Genomic DNA, 17,063 nt, shown 5'->3' with positions numbered 1-17,063 from the left:
TTCCAGAGAAATACAACCAATAGGTGAGCAATAGGTGAGTGTGTGTATACATGTAAATGTTAAGTATATATGTGCGTGTATATATATACACACATATACACACACATATATATAAATATAAATATACACACACACACACACACACACACACACACATATAAGTACATGTATACACACACACAGAGACAGAGAGATTTATTATGTGGAATTGGCTCCCATAATTATGGAGGCCGAGAAGTCCCACAATCTGCCACCTGTTAGCTGGAGACACAGGAAAGCTGTAGGTATAATTCCAGTGAGAGTCTTAAGGCCTGAGAAATAGGGGAACCAATTGTAGAAATCCCAGTGCAAGGGCAGTAGAAGACCAATGTTCCAGCTCAAGCAAGCAGGCAGAAAGAAAAAGAGAGTAAATTTCTTCTTCCACTCCTTTTCGTCCTATTCAGGCCCTCAGTGGATTGGCTGATGCCCGTCCACACTGGGGAGGGCAGTCTGCTTCACTCACTCCACCAGCTCAAATGTCACTCTCATCTAGAAACTCCTCATAGGCACACCCAGAAATAACCTTTATCTGAATGCCTCCTGGTACAGTAAAATTGACAGAGACTTAGCCATTGTACCAAATTGGATTTTCATAAAAATTAGAATTTATGGCTGTTTACAAAAATAGTGTCTTCTAATGAAGCCCAAAGAATTTGGAAATAAAAGGATCTTTGAAAATCACCCAGGCTTGGGTTTCCAAAAGACGGTTTTTATATATAAGATAGTTTAGATGGTTCATTACAAACATATTTAATTTTAACAATTACATTTTTATTTTAATGTTTGTTAGAAACTGTATTATTTTCTAATATAGCCAGCAACCAGACCTAAGATTTTACTGACATTTTTACCCAAGATGAAGCTAATTTAAAAACAAAAGTAGTCTATTTAAAGAAAAATATTAAATAAGTAATTAAACATGTTGTATGGGAATATGGCAAAAAGTGTGGGAAATAGTGGTCTAGGCTTATTAGCTCTGTCTTATTTTATTGAAGTAAAATTCACATAACATAAAATTAACCATTTTAAAGTATAGGATTCAGTAGCATTTAGTACTTTCACAGTGTTATGCAGTTATTACCTCTGTCTTCTTCCAAAATGTTTTCATTAAAGAAAAATCTTAATTTCATTAAGGAAACCCTATACCCATTAAGCAGTTCTATCCCTAGTCTTTGGCAACCACTGATCTGTTTTCTGTGTCTATGGATTTACCTATTCTGGACATTTCATATGCATGGATTTATATGATAGTTGGTCTTTTATATCTGGCTTCTTTCGTTTAGCATGTTTTCAAGGTTCATCCATATGGTAGTGTGCATCAGTTCTTCATTCCTTTTTATAGCTGAATAATATTCCATTGTATCAACATATAGGATATCATATTTTATTTATTCATCAGTTGATGGAATTTAGGTTGTTTTCACCTTTTGGCTAATGTGAGTAGTTATTTGCCCTGCTTTGAACCTCTAAGAGGGCAGGACCTGGACTATGTGCAGAATAAATGAAATTTCCATTTGTATTGTTTATCAAGAAGAGAGAAAGCAAAGGTTGCAGGGTGAATTGTAACCTGTATAAGAAATAAATTTCTTTCACCACTGTAGCAGCAGAACCAAAAGAGAGGTTATGATATAGTATATACCGAATTTCAAACCAGATTGTCTGGGTTCAGATCTTGGCTCTGTCCCTTGTTAGGTCAGGCAAATTACTTCCATATATCTTAGTTTCTTCTTCTGTGATTTAAAGAATATAGCGGTGCCTACCTCACAGGGTTATTGTGAGGATAAAGTGAGTTAGACTGTATGAGCACCTGTAACTGTGCCTGTCCTATTATAAGCATTGTATGGTTGTTTCCTGTTACTATTGTTATTTTTATTTTGTAGGTATTATTTTTATTTGTCATTCATCAAATGATCATAGAAAGTCAGAATGGGCTTACACATTTGAAAACAGACTGTTTGCTAACTATAAATGTTAGTATATAGCAGGTTCATAAGTATCTGCTTTGGGTTATTACATAAGCACTGAAAAATCATTTGGCTGCATATCCTTTGAGGTAATCCTGTGGCTTCACTGTGAATGCTTTTTTGTAGGTTTCCCTTGAACTGTGCATCTTTAAGCCTGAGAGGCATGAATTACTTTTTCTTTATGATATCTGCTCCGTATTCCTGTTAGAACTGTGCTTTTTAAAAAATTCTTTTCTCTTGCTCTGATTTTAGTCACTTTGGTTTTGATATATGCTGGTTATGATGTATGCCGTGTATTCATTCCCTGAATGTACATAGGAAATCTTCTTCCGTTTATGAAACATGAGTATGTTCTTCATGTGAATCAACAGTCACATGCACCTTTGGTGGTGTGGAGAGAAGCAACTGCTTTTTCGACTTGTTTTTTATCTTAAACAGACTGGATTTCTAAGGACATATCTGCAATTTTTTTCTTTCATTTTCATACTAAGCTGAAGTTTCTTTAACAGAAAACATTAAAATGTGCATAATTATGGGGCAAAATGTCAAGCAGTTAGTTTAATTTGCTGATGAATACATGGAATTAATGTTGTGCAACAGTCCCGGGATTTCGCATTATGAATTAGCAGAGGGAAGGTAATGTTTTGTTGACATTTGTTAACACTGTTGATTGCTTGTTTGGCTTGTGTTCTGCCTGCAGGTGGATTTTGCCTTCACAGTGTGGCAGAGCTTCCCTGAGAGGATTGTGGGGTACCCTGCACGCAGCCACTTCTGGGATAACTCAAAGGAGCGGTGGGGGTACACGTCAAAGTGGACCAATGACTACTCCATGGTGTTGACAGGAGCTGCTATTTACCACAAGTGAGGAATTCAGACACCTCTCTTATAGGTTTTACATAGCTCCTTATATTAGTTTCTGGCTGCTGCATGAATAAGAACTTAAGCCAAATCTTGTTAACAACATTTACGAAAATTAGTCTGTATCCCTGCTTAAGTTTTGCTGATGTGGCAAATGTGTTTTAAAAACCCATAAAACCACTTGGCTTATTACATTTCCAGAAATCGTGGTAGAGTAACATTTTCAGTTAGTCTGAAGTACGAAGACAGACTTGGATGTATTGGGTAACTGAGTATTTAGAATAACAACAGAAGTAAATACTTAAATGAGCACCTCCAGGCATTATTCTGGGTGTTTGGGACTCACCGTTTCTTGTATAAAACAGAAAAAATTCCCTGCCACTGCAGGTCTTACATTCTAACAAAGGGAGTCACAACAACCATAGATGTGTGATATAGCAAAAAGGAAAAACAGAGAAGAGTAAGGGCTCAGAAGTACCGAAGGCATCAAGGGGCAGGTTGGAGGGTGGCCAGAGTGGTCCTCGTGGAGGGGGTGAAATCTGAGCAGAGACTTGAAGGAGGAGAGGAAGTTAGCCAAGAAGATACCTGCAGCAAGCATGTTCTGGCATGAGGAATAGCCAGAATAAATGCCCTGAGGCTGAATGTTGGAGGAGCAGCGAGAAGGTCAATGTGACTGGGTGGAGTGGGTGAGGGCAACTGAGAGAAGCCTGTCATGTGGACTTTTCTGCTAAGTGGCATGGGTTACCAATGCTGGGGTTTGAACAGAGCAGAGACATCAGGCTTATGTGCGAGGCGTCCACTGTGGATACTATGCTTAAGAGTAGGCTCTAAGAGGGCCAGGATAGGAGCAGGGAGACCTATTAGAAGGTGACTGACCCTATCCAGGCAAGCAGTGATGGAGCCAGGGACCATGAAGGAAACAGTGGAGGTGGTACATAGTGCTCAGATTGTGGGCATATTTTGGACATGCTCCAACATGATGTCCTGGCAGACTGGATATAGAGTTTGATGGCTTCGTATTTTTGACCTAAAGAAGTGGAAGGATAGAGTAGCCATCAACAGAAATGTGGAAAGCTAGAGATGGAGTAAGTACTAGAGAAAACGCAGAAGTTCAGTCTCGGGCATGTTAACATCCAAAAAGATATGTTGACAAAGGTCAGTGATGGAGACATAAGTTTGGCAGTTGTTTGCATATATTTAGTCTTTAAAGCCAGGGGACTGGAGTAAGATTGGCAAACTAGTAAGTGTAGGTAGCTAACATTCTGCCCCCCAGTCATTAATGGTATCTCCACTCTTCTGTCTTAATAAGGTGAACACACAAATCTTATCTTAATCATTTTTAGTATAGAAATAGAGAATCTTGCCATCTCAGGGGTAGGACTGGAAATGCCCAAGGCATAAACATTTAGGGTGACTGAGTCTTCATCTCCAGATTTCACCTCTTAAAAGTTTATTGCTCACCTTCCTTCTGCCTTCACCATGCAAAGAATCGGATTCATTCAAAAGTTTTTTTCCTATAAATGCAGTATGTGTATGAATACATGTAAAAAAAAATTAGTAGAATGAGAATTAATTCTAATTAATTGTAGGTTCTCCATAATGATTGACCACCAGATTAATTTAGATTTTTCTCTAACGGGGTTGAAATATGTATGGCTGTAGGTCACAAAAATCGAACAGTTTGACTCAGAGTCAAGAGATAGTATTGAATACAGTTCTGATTAAGCCAGTAATTAAAACTGCAAAGCAGCTTTGTAATAATATATAGATCATGTGTCAGTAACTTCTCTTGCCATCTAAGTATTTAGTTTCTCTTTCTAACTGACCAGTCATATTAAAATTAGACCAGGCAAGCAATATCTACATCTATGTTTACCTTGGTGCCTTGTTTCCTCATCTGTAAAATGGGAATAATAGTAGGTTCCTTATGAGGATTAAATGAGGCATTTCTTATAAAACACTGTAGAACATTATCTAGCATAAAGTAAATACCATGTAAGTGATAGCTATCATTGTCATCACCGTCATCACCAGGACATGTTTAGGGATTCAAAAAATGGGTATGTGTTTTCTGTCGAAGAAGTCCACTTATCATGTAATGGTGGCCCCTGTGAAACGTGTCTTTGAATTTACAGATATTATCACTACCTGTACTCCCATTACCTGCCAGCCAGCCTCAAGAACATGGTAGACCAACTGGCCAATTGTGAGGACATTCTCATGAATTTCCTGGTGTCTGCTGTGACAAAATTGCCTCCAATCAAAGTGACCCAGAAGAAGCAGTATAAGGAGACAATGATGGGACAGGTAAGAGGGAGAGAACTGTCATTCCTCAGTTCACTCACTGGTGGTCCAGCCTGTGGCAATGAGGACTCGTGTCCCTCTAGGTACTCCACCAAGAGGCATGATGAGGGGATATCAGAAATAAACCATCTAAAAGCTCTGAAGGAGCATATGGTTCAGAAACTGGTGGTCCAGCCTGTGGCAATGAGGACTCGTGTCCCTCTAGGTACTCCACCAAGAGGCATAATGAGGGGATATCAGAAATAAACCACATCTAAAAGCTCTGAAGGAGCATATGGTTCAGAAGATGCAACTCAAAAGTATCTTTATGCCAAGAATATAAAGCTCTCATAATAACCTGTAAGGTGACAGAAGAAAGACATGTCTTCAAAGTCTATCTTAGTTCCTTCGGGCTGCTATAACAAAAATACCATAGACTGGGTGGTTTAAATAACAAACATTCATTTCTCATAGTTCTGGATGCTGGGGAGTCCAGCATCAAGACACTGGCAGATTTTGGTGTCTTCTGAGGGCCAGTGTCCTGATTCATAGATGGCCATCTGCTCGCTGTGTCCTCACATGGCAGAGAGGAGGACAAGAGTGCTCCCTGGGGAACCTTCTATAAGAGCACTAATCCTGTTCCTGACAGCTCCACTTCATGACCTAATCACCTCCCAAAGGCCCCACCTGCAAATGCCATCACACTGCAGGCTAAGCTTAAAGATATAAATTTGGGGGAGGCACAAACATTCAGTCTATAGGAGAGTTAAACACCTATGAAGAATTTGTGTAAGTTTATTGTAGGTGCCTTATATAATGACTAGTGAATAATGCTGTCTTCAACACAACCTTCTGGTGGTTGCTCATGACTTACCAGGAGTCCCAATACTCTACTTTCAGTTCTAGAACCAGCGTTTATAAACTGTAGGCAAGTCAGTTACCTGCTGAAACTCAGTTGGCTCATCTTTAAAATGGAAATGGAGAAATCTAACTCACAGGCTTGAGATGATATCTATGAAAGTTTTATGAAAGCAAAGTAAAATATTGTGTTGAGTCATAAAATTTTTGTACTTTCAAGGCAATATAATCCAACCTTCTCTTTTATAAGTAAGAAGGTTAGGACCCAGAGAATTTAAGCATATTGCCACACATTGCCCGGTAAGTTAGAGACAGAACTGGGAGTTGAATCCTAGACTCCATTCGTTCCCCTGCTTGTTCTTCTACACCCCAGGGTCCGGGTATCAGGCGCATCTGGATATGCTGAAGTTCATCTACCTTTATTCATCTTAGGCAAAGCCAATACTTATACAAGAAATGAAAAATCTTAAGACCATTTAGAACTGTCCAAATTAAATCATAAGCATCCAATAGGATTGGAGTCAACCTGAAAGAACATGCTTTACCACGGATATGTCAGTTCAATTGTTTGGGGTTTTTCCATGTGCCTTTTTGTAACAGGTGTTAAAAATCATACACAAATCTAGCTTTTACAAAGGAAAATTTAGCTAGGCCTCATGGTAACACAATTGATGGTTTTTCATTTGCTAAATTTAGAACAAAAAATTTACAGGGTTTTAAGTTTATAAAATTTAGTCATTCAATATTTACTGAGCATGTACAGGTTACCGGCACTGTTGTAGGTACTGGTTATGACAAAGGAGCTGCCCTTAGCAGAAGTCTGGTGGAAAATTTTATTTCCCTCTAACGACTAAAAGAACAGACAAGAGAATTTGTAAGAATTTTTAATCTTTAAGGCTGAAAAACTGTTCGGAGACAAATGATGTATTGTCCACTATGTCCAGACATTTTAATATATATTATTTCATGTAAGGACACACTGTTGCTTTAATATTGTTTGCTCAGAGAGTTCTTCAGACTTCCCTGAGGTTATACACTCATTAGGGGTGGAACTCTAATAACATAATTTCTTAGTGGTTGTTTTTGTGCTTTTTTCATAGATTTGCTAATTCTATCAAACCAATATGTCTACTAATTTCACCTATCTTTTGGGACAAATCTAAATTTAACCTTAGGTCTAAATAGATTTATCCAGTTACTATATTTGCCCACTTCTTCTCATCATGTGCATTAGTTTGTTGAATATTTAAGTGACTAGTGATGTAAATGGATATCATACTCTAAGATTATATTTTTATTACACAGGAAAATATCTCATCTAATATATGTTCATTGACCAGAGTAAATGTTAAAATCTAGAGGCAAAAAAAGATACTTGAATGATTCAACTGGACTCTTTTTTTTCATTTGTGAACAAAAATAAGAAAGAGCTTAAGCTCTGCACAGTATTTCCATTTGCCTATGTGAGCACTTTTGCGGGGTGTGGGGGTCTGGCCCTTTGGGAATGAGTGGGCCAATCAGAAGTGGCCTGCAAACCCATATCAATTTAGAAACAAAACGAGATATCTTTGGGGTTCTGATATAAACTCAACCATTTAGCTTAATTTGATACCTTTTTCTGATTTGTCAGGTGGAGTTCTCTTGGTATAAATGGTAAAAAATGGAGCCTGAGTACTGCCCCTTTCTAGCCTTGAACAAATAAGTGTAACTTTCTTGAACCTACTTCCTCAACTGTAGAATGGGGATGTTATTACCCGGGTAGATACTTTACCAGGTTGTTGTGAAGCTCAAATGAGCTTCACGAAAACACTTTACAAATAGTGTTTTGTTTGTTATTCTGCTGCTCAGAGGTAACTTGACATTTGCATTTATCTCTGATGTTATTTTCAAGCATGTTGATACTTGTGATTTTACTGACTCTGAGTGCTTCTTACCCTAAAATGTACCTTCCTATGAAAGTATATTTCTAACAATGTGTGAGGACACGAACACATTGAGCACACACACAAACACATACACTTCGTTAAAGAGTTGCCTATCGACCTAAATAGGTTTTTGGTTTTTTTCCCCATAATTGGACAGCCCATCTTTTCCTTGTTTCTATATTTCTAACAATGTGTGAGGACACGAACACATTGAGCACACACACAAACACATACACTTTGTTAAAGAGTTGCCTATCGACCTAAATAGGTTTTTGTTTTTTTTCCCCATAATTGGACAGCCCATCTTTTCCTTGTTTGATAAAAACATGGTTTTAAAGATGCTTAGCTGTTCTGTTTAAATTTCTGCACTCGGTTTATTTCAGACTTTCTTTTAAATAAATGCCAATCATTCTCATGGCCTACAGATAGTTAACCAACATTAAGGGCAACACAGAGAACTGAAAAGATGGTAACCATCTTTCCTAACTTACCCAGAGTAAATCTTTTTTCTATTCTGGATAATCAATGACTCTTTATAGGGTTAATTATCCTTTAAAAAGTAAACATCGGGCATTTCCACTAGGAGTAGAAAATGCAATAATTCTTGGGTTAAGAGAAGAGCAGAGCTGAGATTTTAGTGTATAGTTAGTCTTAAAGACACATGCTCTTTATACCACTGAATTCATCCCCTTACATTTCATGGAGTCATCTCAGTGGAGACATTTATGGAAGGGAAAATGGATTTTTAGATGCCGCATAACACTAGCCTTGAATGAAGTGTAAAAGGTTTTATTTTGTTCTTCAACTATACGTGTGACTTTTTAACAAAGGACTCAATGGAAGCTTTATAAAGGTGGAGGGATAGTAGAAGGGAGGGAGAGATGGATGGATAGAAAAATGGACTTCTGAAAGTTGATTATTGGTATCTCCAAATCAACCAAGTAAACAAGAAGGATTTATAAAATTATCTTTGAAATCATAAACACATTGTTAGTCATAGTATTTGGTCCCAAGTACAAAGAGAAGTTTTATATTAAGTGACCATAGTAGTTAAGGTTCCATTGGTAAGTCATCTACTGACCAGAGAATTAGTCAATTCAGAAAACTTCAGAGAATTAGTCATCAACATGGATCTTTGAGTGTTTGAATGGTTTTAACATTGAGGAACTTAGCATTTCTTGGGAAAACCTTCCTCTGGCAAGGCTAGAAACCAGGATCTGTGCGTGCATTTTCCCCAATGGATGGTGAGGCTTGGTGGTCAGACCAGACCCCAAGCTCTGCTGCTACCCATCACCTGGCTCAGTTTTCTGCAATGTGTCCATCTCACCTGCACTCCCTCATCATCTTCCTGATTTCTCTCCTTTTCCCTAGACTTCTCGGGCTTCACGTTGGGCTGACCCCGACCACTTTGCCCAGCGACAGAGCTGCATGAATACGTTTGCCAGCTGGTTTGGCTACATGCCGCTGATCCACTCTCAGATGAGGCTCGACCCCGTCCTCTTTAAAGACCAGGTCTCTATCCTGAGGAAGAAATACCGAGACATTGAGCGACTTTGAGGAATCCGGCCGTGGTGGGGAGGGGAAGAAGCAAGAAGAGACGGGATTGAGCTGTTCTCTCTTCCCAGTGCAGATCCGCTCAACAGCAGAGCCAGATTGTGCCAAGTATCCAAATAAATTCAGATGAACAGATGACAAAAAAAAAGGCCAATGAGAACTCAACTCCTGGCTCCTGGGACTGCACCGGACTGCTCCAAACTCACCTCACTGGCTTCTTTGTCCCAAGACTAGGTTGTGTACAGTTTAATTATGGAACATTAAATAATTATTTTTGAAATGATTGCTATGCAGGTTTAAACTTTTTTAATGATCAAAACTATTAAAAACCAGAGTTCTTTCTTTAATCAAAATTGTGTTGGTTGTGAGTATTTCAAAGCTGCTACTTTTCTTCCCACAGACATCATTGCCATTGGTCATGCAGGTTTCCTGCAGTTGCGAAAGCTCAGACTTCATGGAAAACACATAAGTCACTCTACCCCGTGTCAGGAAGTAACTGAGCATAAGTTAAGACACGTTCATTATTCAACTTTGCCAGTGCAAATTGTATTCCACTTTGAATTTTTAAATCCACTTGAACTTTTATCTCTAAAATGTCACTGCATGAGAGAAAGTATTCTGACTTCCAAGTAGGCAGTTCTAACCAAAAACTTTGTTTGAGATATATAAGTATGATCTTTTTTCACTGGGGGTTGGGGGGAATTAGTACCAAGAAAACACTAGGATAATTAAAAAATGTTCAGTTAGCAAGGAAACAATCCAAACAACCTACCAGCATGTTAGTGAGATGGGAATATTGACCCACAACGGAAACTCAGTGCTTTTCAGGAGTGTGGGCTAGATTATAGACTCAACCATTGACATGTCTGCTTACAGCTGGAGAAAGGCTTTGCTTTAGATTCCAAGGAAGGATGATTATTTTGGGGATGGGGGAGAGACAGATTATTTACAAAATGAGTTCTTTAATGTTTATGAAAACCTCAAGTTTCAGAAGCTTCTCTATTGAGAAAGAAATATGTAAATTCACACCATTGAGTAAGAGGGATTGCTGTGCAGAAACAGGGTGTGCCTCACCATTGGTACACTAATACCATTTTGGGTCAAACGTTGTTTTAAGCAAGAATCTGGCAAACAAAATAGTTAGAAACAAATGTGATTACTATTTAATTATAATGTTTAAATCTGTGGAGAAGTTTAGTTGTGCTTTTTGTTAGAAAGAACCTTTCTATGCCTGCAGATGCTGTCTTGAGCTTATGATTATTGTGAAGCTGCAAATACAAACTGAAAAGAAAAAAGCAAAACTATATTCCTTAACTCCAATATAAAAAGCAGACTTCTGATATTAAATGCTTTCTTCTACTTGGAAGAGGCAAGAAGGAACAGAAAAAAGAAAGACATTATTGTGTTCTACCACCTATTATGCAGAATAAACAATAAGCATTTTAGGTTTCTTTTCTCCCCTAAACTCTCACACGTTTTTACATTAATTTCCAGTTTTGTTTTAGAAGAAAAGCCCATCATAGAATTATGTTCCAGTACTTCAAGAGACTGGCTTAGGTCAGTGGAAACCATAAGTCCAGTAGACATCTGAGAATAACTTGCTATAAGAGCACAGAGAGGGAGCAGTAAAACAGGGTGAAAGTTAAGTGTCTGCAGAGGTCCAGAGGGATAACAGACTACCTAAGAGCAGAGCAAGGACCAGGGCCCATGTCCACATGCTGTGTTGTGAGTGGTGCCCAGGCAATGAAGTTCAACTAGAGAAGGGCGAGGTCCAGAGGGATAACAGACTACCTAAGAGCAGAGCAAGGACCAGGGCCCATGTCCACATTCTGTGTTGTGAGTGGTGCCCAGGCAATGAAGTTCAACTAGAGAAGGGATTTTCTCTGCAGCCTTTTTTCTGCAGAACAGCTCCTCATACCTCTCTCATCCAATTTGACCCATCCTTAGCCCACTCTCAAGCATGTGACATTTCCCCCTAAGTAAATGTGATTATCTCATGTATTTGTTGAGATGGTCCATGGAACTTGCACTTGTGTCTTTCTATAAAATACCTAGTCTAATAGGTCATGCAATGTAAGCTGCATCATCCAATTTGACCCATCCTTAGCCCACTCTCAAGCATGTGACATTTCCCCCTAAGTAAATATGATTATCTCATGTATTTGTTGAGATGGTCCATGGAACTTGCACTTGTGTCTTTCTATAAAATACCTAGTCTAATAGGTCATGCAATGTAAGCTGCCCTTCTCAGAGAGTTAAAAAGTTAGCAATTAACCCTTATTCATTTGACTTTTGCAAATTTGTATTTAAATTTTTTCTGGATTGGCAAATTATTCTATTTTTCTCCTTTACAAAAAATGAATGCAATATTTTGTTCAATGACCTCAAGCCAACTTGAAATTTATGTTGTCATCTTGGATTGCAAAGCAGTGTCCCTAATTGTAACAGTCAAGTCACATGAATGAATTTAGGGACTGCTTTGTCAGATTTACCTGTCACAAAGTTCACAGGGCACATATTCTCTACAAACAACCTGTATTAGGTGAAAAAAGATGGTAATTATAAATGAGAACAGGATCTGACACTTTTCATCCACTTTAAATCTCCACGGTTTCATTTTGTGTCATTCTCTGAGTAAATCTCTTTGGGATGCTAGCTAGTATGTTCTTTTCTCATGGGGAATATATGGCTGGGAATTGAACAATGCTTAGCAAATAGTGAGGCCCAACAGGAAGATGTAAGTTTAATTCACTTAAGGAAGAGTTGTAATGTATTGCAGTGAGTTGACAAATCATAGCCATCTCTGTAGGATGTCAGGAGTTATCTCTTAGCCAACTTTAATGATTACCAGGGGTCCCTGAGTGAGCCAACCTGTGCTGAGTTGGTAAGAAGCCAAGGACAGAGAGTGTAGTGCCAACCAAGTGATGAATTACATGCAGAAACTCCATAGAGTATTTGGATGCTTATGATTTCCACACAATATCTGTTCCCAGCTCCACATTAGGATGCTTTATCTTAGAAATAATTTTTTAAAAGCTGCCTATGTATTTATATATAAAGGCTTATAAATATCGAAGCTTATGTATACATTATAAATATCATCTTTGTTGAAAATAACAAAATGGCCCAAAATTGAGACCTTAGGGGAAAAAAATCCATGAAATAATCACTGTAGTCATAGCACAGGGGATAACATAACTAGGTGGTCTTACCAGGGCATATCAGCACACTTTGCAGATATGATGCTTCAGAAGAAAGGGAAATCTCATACCTGGAATCTTATGTGCGTTACAGTTTAATTTCTTGTTACAAATGGTGCTCAAAGAAGGATCAATCATGGTTGCTTCCTTCAATTTCCCTTTTGGAATGATTTTTGTTTTTCATTACAGTAGGCTATGTTAGCCTTTATTTTGGTGGTTCTCAAATACCTGGTGACTTGAAGGAATATTATGCTGGTGGCCTTTCATAAAGGTTACTGAACTTTAATTTAATCAGGGGTGAGATGAATGAATGTGAATAGACCAATGTACTGTTTAAAAAAAAACAGGATGCTTGATTTAAGAAGAAATGAAATTCTAATCACACCTCTTTAAAGGGCGCAAGCAGGGAGAAAGCAGAGAGTCTCGCCAGGTTAGAATCAGAATGAGACTCTTGCTGAACAAGGCTGGATTGTGGATGTAAAACCCAGAGGTGTCTTATGTTTCCTTGGGTCTCTGAAAGCCCCGGTTTTTAAAAAACTACCAGTTATTTCCACAAACTCTCAAATAAAAATGTCCCTGCCTTCTAATAGTTAATATAATCAACATGCAGCTGGTACATCAGGACCCAGCTGCTGAATTCATTTACCTAGTTTCCATTTACAGCAGCTACAGACAGGAACCTTTCACATCAGTTTGTCGTTCTTGGGGCTAGACTTTAATCAAGAAATTTCTTTCACTTCCAGCCTTTTTCTCAGGCATGCTTGATGGGAACAAAGTTGTTTTGAGTTGAGTTCTCAGTGAATAAGCATGAATATCATCATACTGTGCTAAACTTGTCTCACAATTAGAACTTCAGCATATAGAGATTAGACTATTCCTTGACTGTGTCTATTAAAAACAATGGATCAAGTATTCTAAGAAAATAGTCTCTTCCATTAATTCAGTAATGCTGTCCAGAAGCTCTGGATAAAAAAGCTGCTATTTATGTCATAATTGCAATAATGAAGATGACTCCTGAAAACCATCTCCCTTTTCTGCCCTTTCCAAAAATCAGAGGCTTTTGTTTCCATGATTTTTACTTAGCAGAGACTGTAGCTGTCACTAATCTAGAGTTCCAATACATTCCATGTCAGGATCCTCGATGAGCTACCCCAAATTGGAACTTCTTTGGTCCAATAAATAGGTGGGGAAGTCAACCATTGAGAAAGTTAAGGCCTCAGAATAGTGTTGTCTCACCCTTGTTTAAAATCAAGTCAAGCTAGCCTTTCAGTCACTCTATGTTTGTGATAATTTGCCTTTTAGGCCTCAGGTCATTTGATTTCTGCAATAGTTTTCTGTTCTCCTACAGAAATACATCCCTTTCCTCTTTGTTGTAATTGTTACTAAAATTAAGGCCATGCAAATGACCTGGTTACCATGTAATGAAGCTTGTATACTTATTTTGAGAGAAAAATATGTATAGGATATGTTGAGGGGTAGGAAAAAAGACATCGAAAACTGGAACTATTTTAGGTGGCAAATTGTAAAGCAAAAATTAAAAAGTATACCTTATTTTGTATACAATGTACATTTGGGACAGAGTTTTCTAATATGTTGCCAATGTTTTTGTAGTGTCACCACAGGTCTTTTCTGAAGTGTTTTCCCCAGTTTGTTATAGACTATTAATGACTTAGTGCAATTAAGCCTTCAGTGTGTGTATGTGAGAGAGAGAGAGCGTGTGAGAAAATACAAAGCCATAGATTTTGATTTACTTCACTGACCTGTGTAACTTTATGTCTGGGTTTTGCCATCCAAGATAGATTGTTTTATAGAGAGTGTCACCAAAGACTTTTTCCTTCCAATTTATAGAAGAAAAAGAAAAAGAAATTATTAATAAATGACATGACTTTCCATCTGTGTGGTTTTCATTCCATCTCTTCTGTTGACTATAGAAAGACGCCAGTTCTCGGGAGAATTCCATCTGCCAGGAAACACAAAGCTTCCTGGGGATTCTGGGGGAGGCAGGCAGATGAAATTGGACCAAGCGAGTTGGGTGAAGGACTAACTGTCATGGCCTGGCTGCAGCCCAGTACCCGGCCTCATGAGGAACATGGGGCCGCCAGCAACAGCATCTTCCAGGCCAGATGCTGCTGGTGCTGTTGGAAGCAGGCCAGGGTGAGCGGTGGTGATGTGCCCAGTTCTCGGCGTTCCTCCACATGGAAGCTGGGACAAAGTGGCAGGGCTGGACCCCAGAGCAACTGGAGCCTGACAGCTGTGGCCATTACCCCCTCGGTCTTAACTACTGCACAGAGCTCATGAATTACTGGTTAGCGAAGCATTTATGAGATTGGCGTTTCTCAAAAAGAGTTTATAAATGGCACCAGGTGTGGGGCAGGCAGCTCCATGATTCGGGGCCACTGTAGTAAGGTTTCATAGCAGTAGTGAACCTCTTTCCCATACCCCTCTTTCCTCCTTTCCTTTCTTCCTCTCTCCTTCCATTCCAGTGGTCTCTCCCGCCCATCTCTATTATCCTTCTTCTACCCTCTTTTCTTGGATATTTTTACAGAAAGGACATTTGTTAGTCCATTTCTGTTGCTTATAACAAAATACTGAAACTGAGTAATTTATAAAGAAACAGAATTTGTTTCTTACAGTTTGTAGCCTGGGAAGTCCACAGTTCAGAGGGCACATCTGGTGAAGACCTTGTTATAGTGGTAACTCTCTACAGCAATGCAGGGTATCACATGGTGAGAATGGGCTGAGCAAGAGAGAGTTAGCTTCTCACTAGCTCTCCATATAACACATCATGACCACACCCATGACCACCCATTAAACCACCAATGGATTAATCTATTCATAAGGGTTCAGTCTGCACAATCTAATCACCTCTTAAAGTCCCCACCTTTCAATTACCATAGTAGGATTTCCCACTCTCTTAACACTGTTACAATAGGGATTAAGTTTCCAATGCACAAACTTTTGGGGGACACACTTAACCTATAGCAGGATATAAATCACCAACTTCATATATTTGCAGAGGAGTAAATGCCAAATTGCATTTGGGAGTGTTGATTTGTTGTATGACATCAATCACATTTTATGTTCTGTATTTGAGTTTTTATATCTGTAAAATCATGACTTAAAAACAATATTTACAAAGATTTTCTGCATACTGAGCACTGTGCAAAGCAGAAGTCAGGGCGAGGTTGAATAAGGCAAGTCTAAGGTATTGTCAGAGTAGGCTCAGAAAAGGATGTGCCAAGTCTCAGGTTCTAAACTGGAACACTGCTGTGACGATGATGATGCTACTTGTAAAATCTGGCACCATGGTGTGAGTAATGATAGAATCACTCTCAAATTGGAGAACAAATGAGAAGCTCGTGGGAGAAGTCACTTTTAAATTCAGGACCAACCTACCTCACAGATGTTTCGATGAATACTATAGTGTGCAAAAATATCTTGAGCAAACCTACGTTACAAATGATAGATGGTGTTGCTTTATGGTCAGATCATTTCCACCAAGTCCACTCATGAGAAGAGAAAACTAGGTTATTTGTAGACACCTGAGCCACTTTACAATGGCCTCCCCTGACTGTCTGGTTTGCAGGAACTCAAAATATTAGGGGAAAGAATTAAGCTATGTTGCCTACTGTTAGGTTCCAGTACTTTGGAGGATACAGTGGAGGTGCTCGCCTACTACAGTGGATTCAAGACTTTTATTAGCTTTTCACCTCACACAGATTACCTATCCAAGCGTGCTAGTTAAAATCGCAGTCTTTGAAGCCCAAAGACCTGAGTTCAAATCTTGACTCTCTCTTGATAATTTTGTGACCTTATAGTAATTATATGATCTCTCAGTGCCTCAGTTTCCTCAGTTAGTATTAGTCTGTACCTCATAGAGTTCTCATAAGAATTAAATGATTTAATAACTACATGGTTTTAAAAATGGCACCTTGGTACAAACAGTATTTAATTCTTACCAATTATGAATAGTTACTGTTTTGTCAAAATGGTTTATTTTAAATCTTTCCCTTAACCTGTTTAAGAGGAAACATTCTTAGTTTAATGTTTATTATCTTAATACTGACCCAAGTTAAACTGTGGTCTTTCTAGTATCCCAGACACTTCTTGTTTTGAATTAGAGTCATGTTTTAATGCCTATCAACATGAAATCATCATAGCATTCAGGAATGGGCAATCCATCAGCAGTTGGATCCATATGGTAAGTTGCATTTTTATTTTCTGGTTGAACTTCTTTAAGGGATGATCTGTTTTTCATTCTCATTTAATAAAATACATTTAAAGTAGCTCAAGACTGAAATGAAGTTTGGGTGCCTATTATTATTGTTTCTTTTCTGGTGGCTTAAGTAATATAAGGAAAGAAAACATGCTCTTGCCAATAT

General features: G+C 38.5%; 1 protein-coding gene across 2 annotated transcripts in view; it reads left to right on the top strand.

Moving 5' to 3' along the window:
* EXT1 (exostosin glycosyltransferase 1) overlaps positions 1-9,834 on the top strand; it is a 302,790-nt gene extending 292,956 nt beyond the window's left edge. For both annotated transcript variants that reach the window (XM_008573520.1, XM_008573521.1), the window contains 3 exons: positions 2,704-2,864; positions 4,997-5,168; positions 9,299-9,834. In XM_008573520.1, the coding sequence (XP_008571742.1) occupies positions 2,704-2,864; positions 4,997-5,168; positions 9,299-9,484 (519 nt within the window). In that variant the 3' untranslated portion in view covers positions 9,485-9,834. The remainder of the gene's footprint in view (positions 1-2,703; positions 2,865-4,996; positions 5,169-9,298) is intronic.
* The last annotated feature ends 7,229 nt before the right edge of the window (positions 9,835-17,063 follow it).

This window comes from Galeopterus variegatus, unplaced genomic scaffold, assembly GCF_000696425.1.
Source record: "Galeopterus variegatus unplaced genomic scaffold, G_variegatus-3.0.2 Scaffold928, whole genome shotgun sequence".
NCBI classification, from domain to species: Eukaryota; Metazoa; Chordata; class Mammalia; order Dermoptera; family Cynocephalidae; genus Galeopterus; species Galeopterus variegatus.
This window is presented reverse-complemented; position numbering and strand designations above follow the sequence as displayed.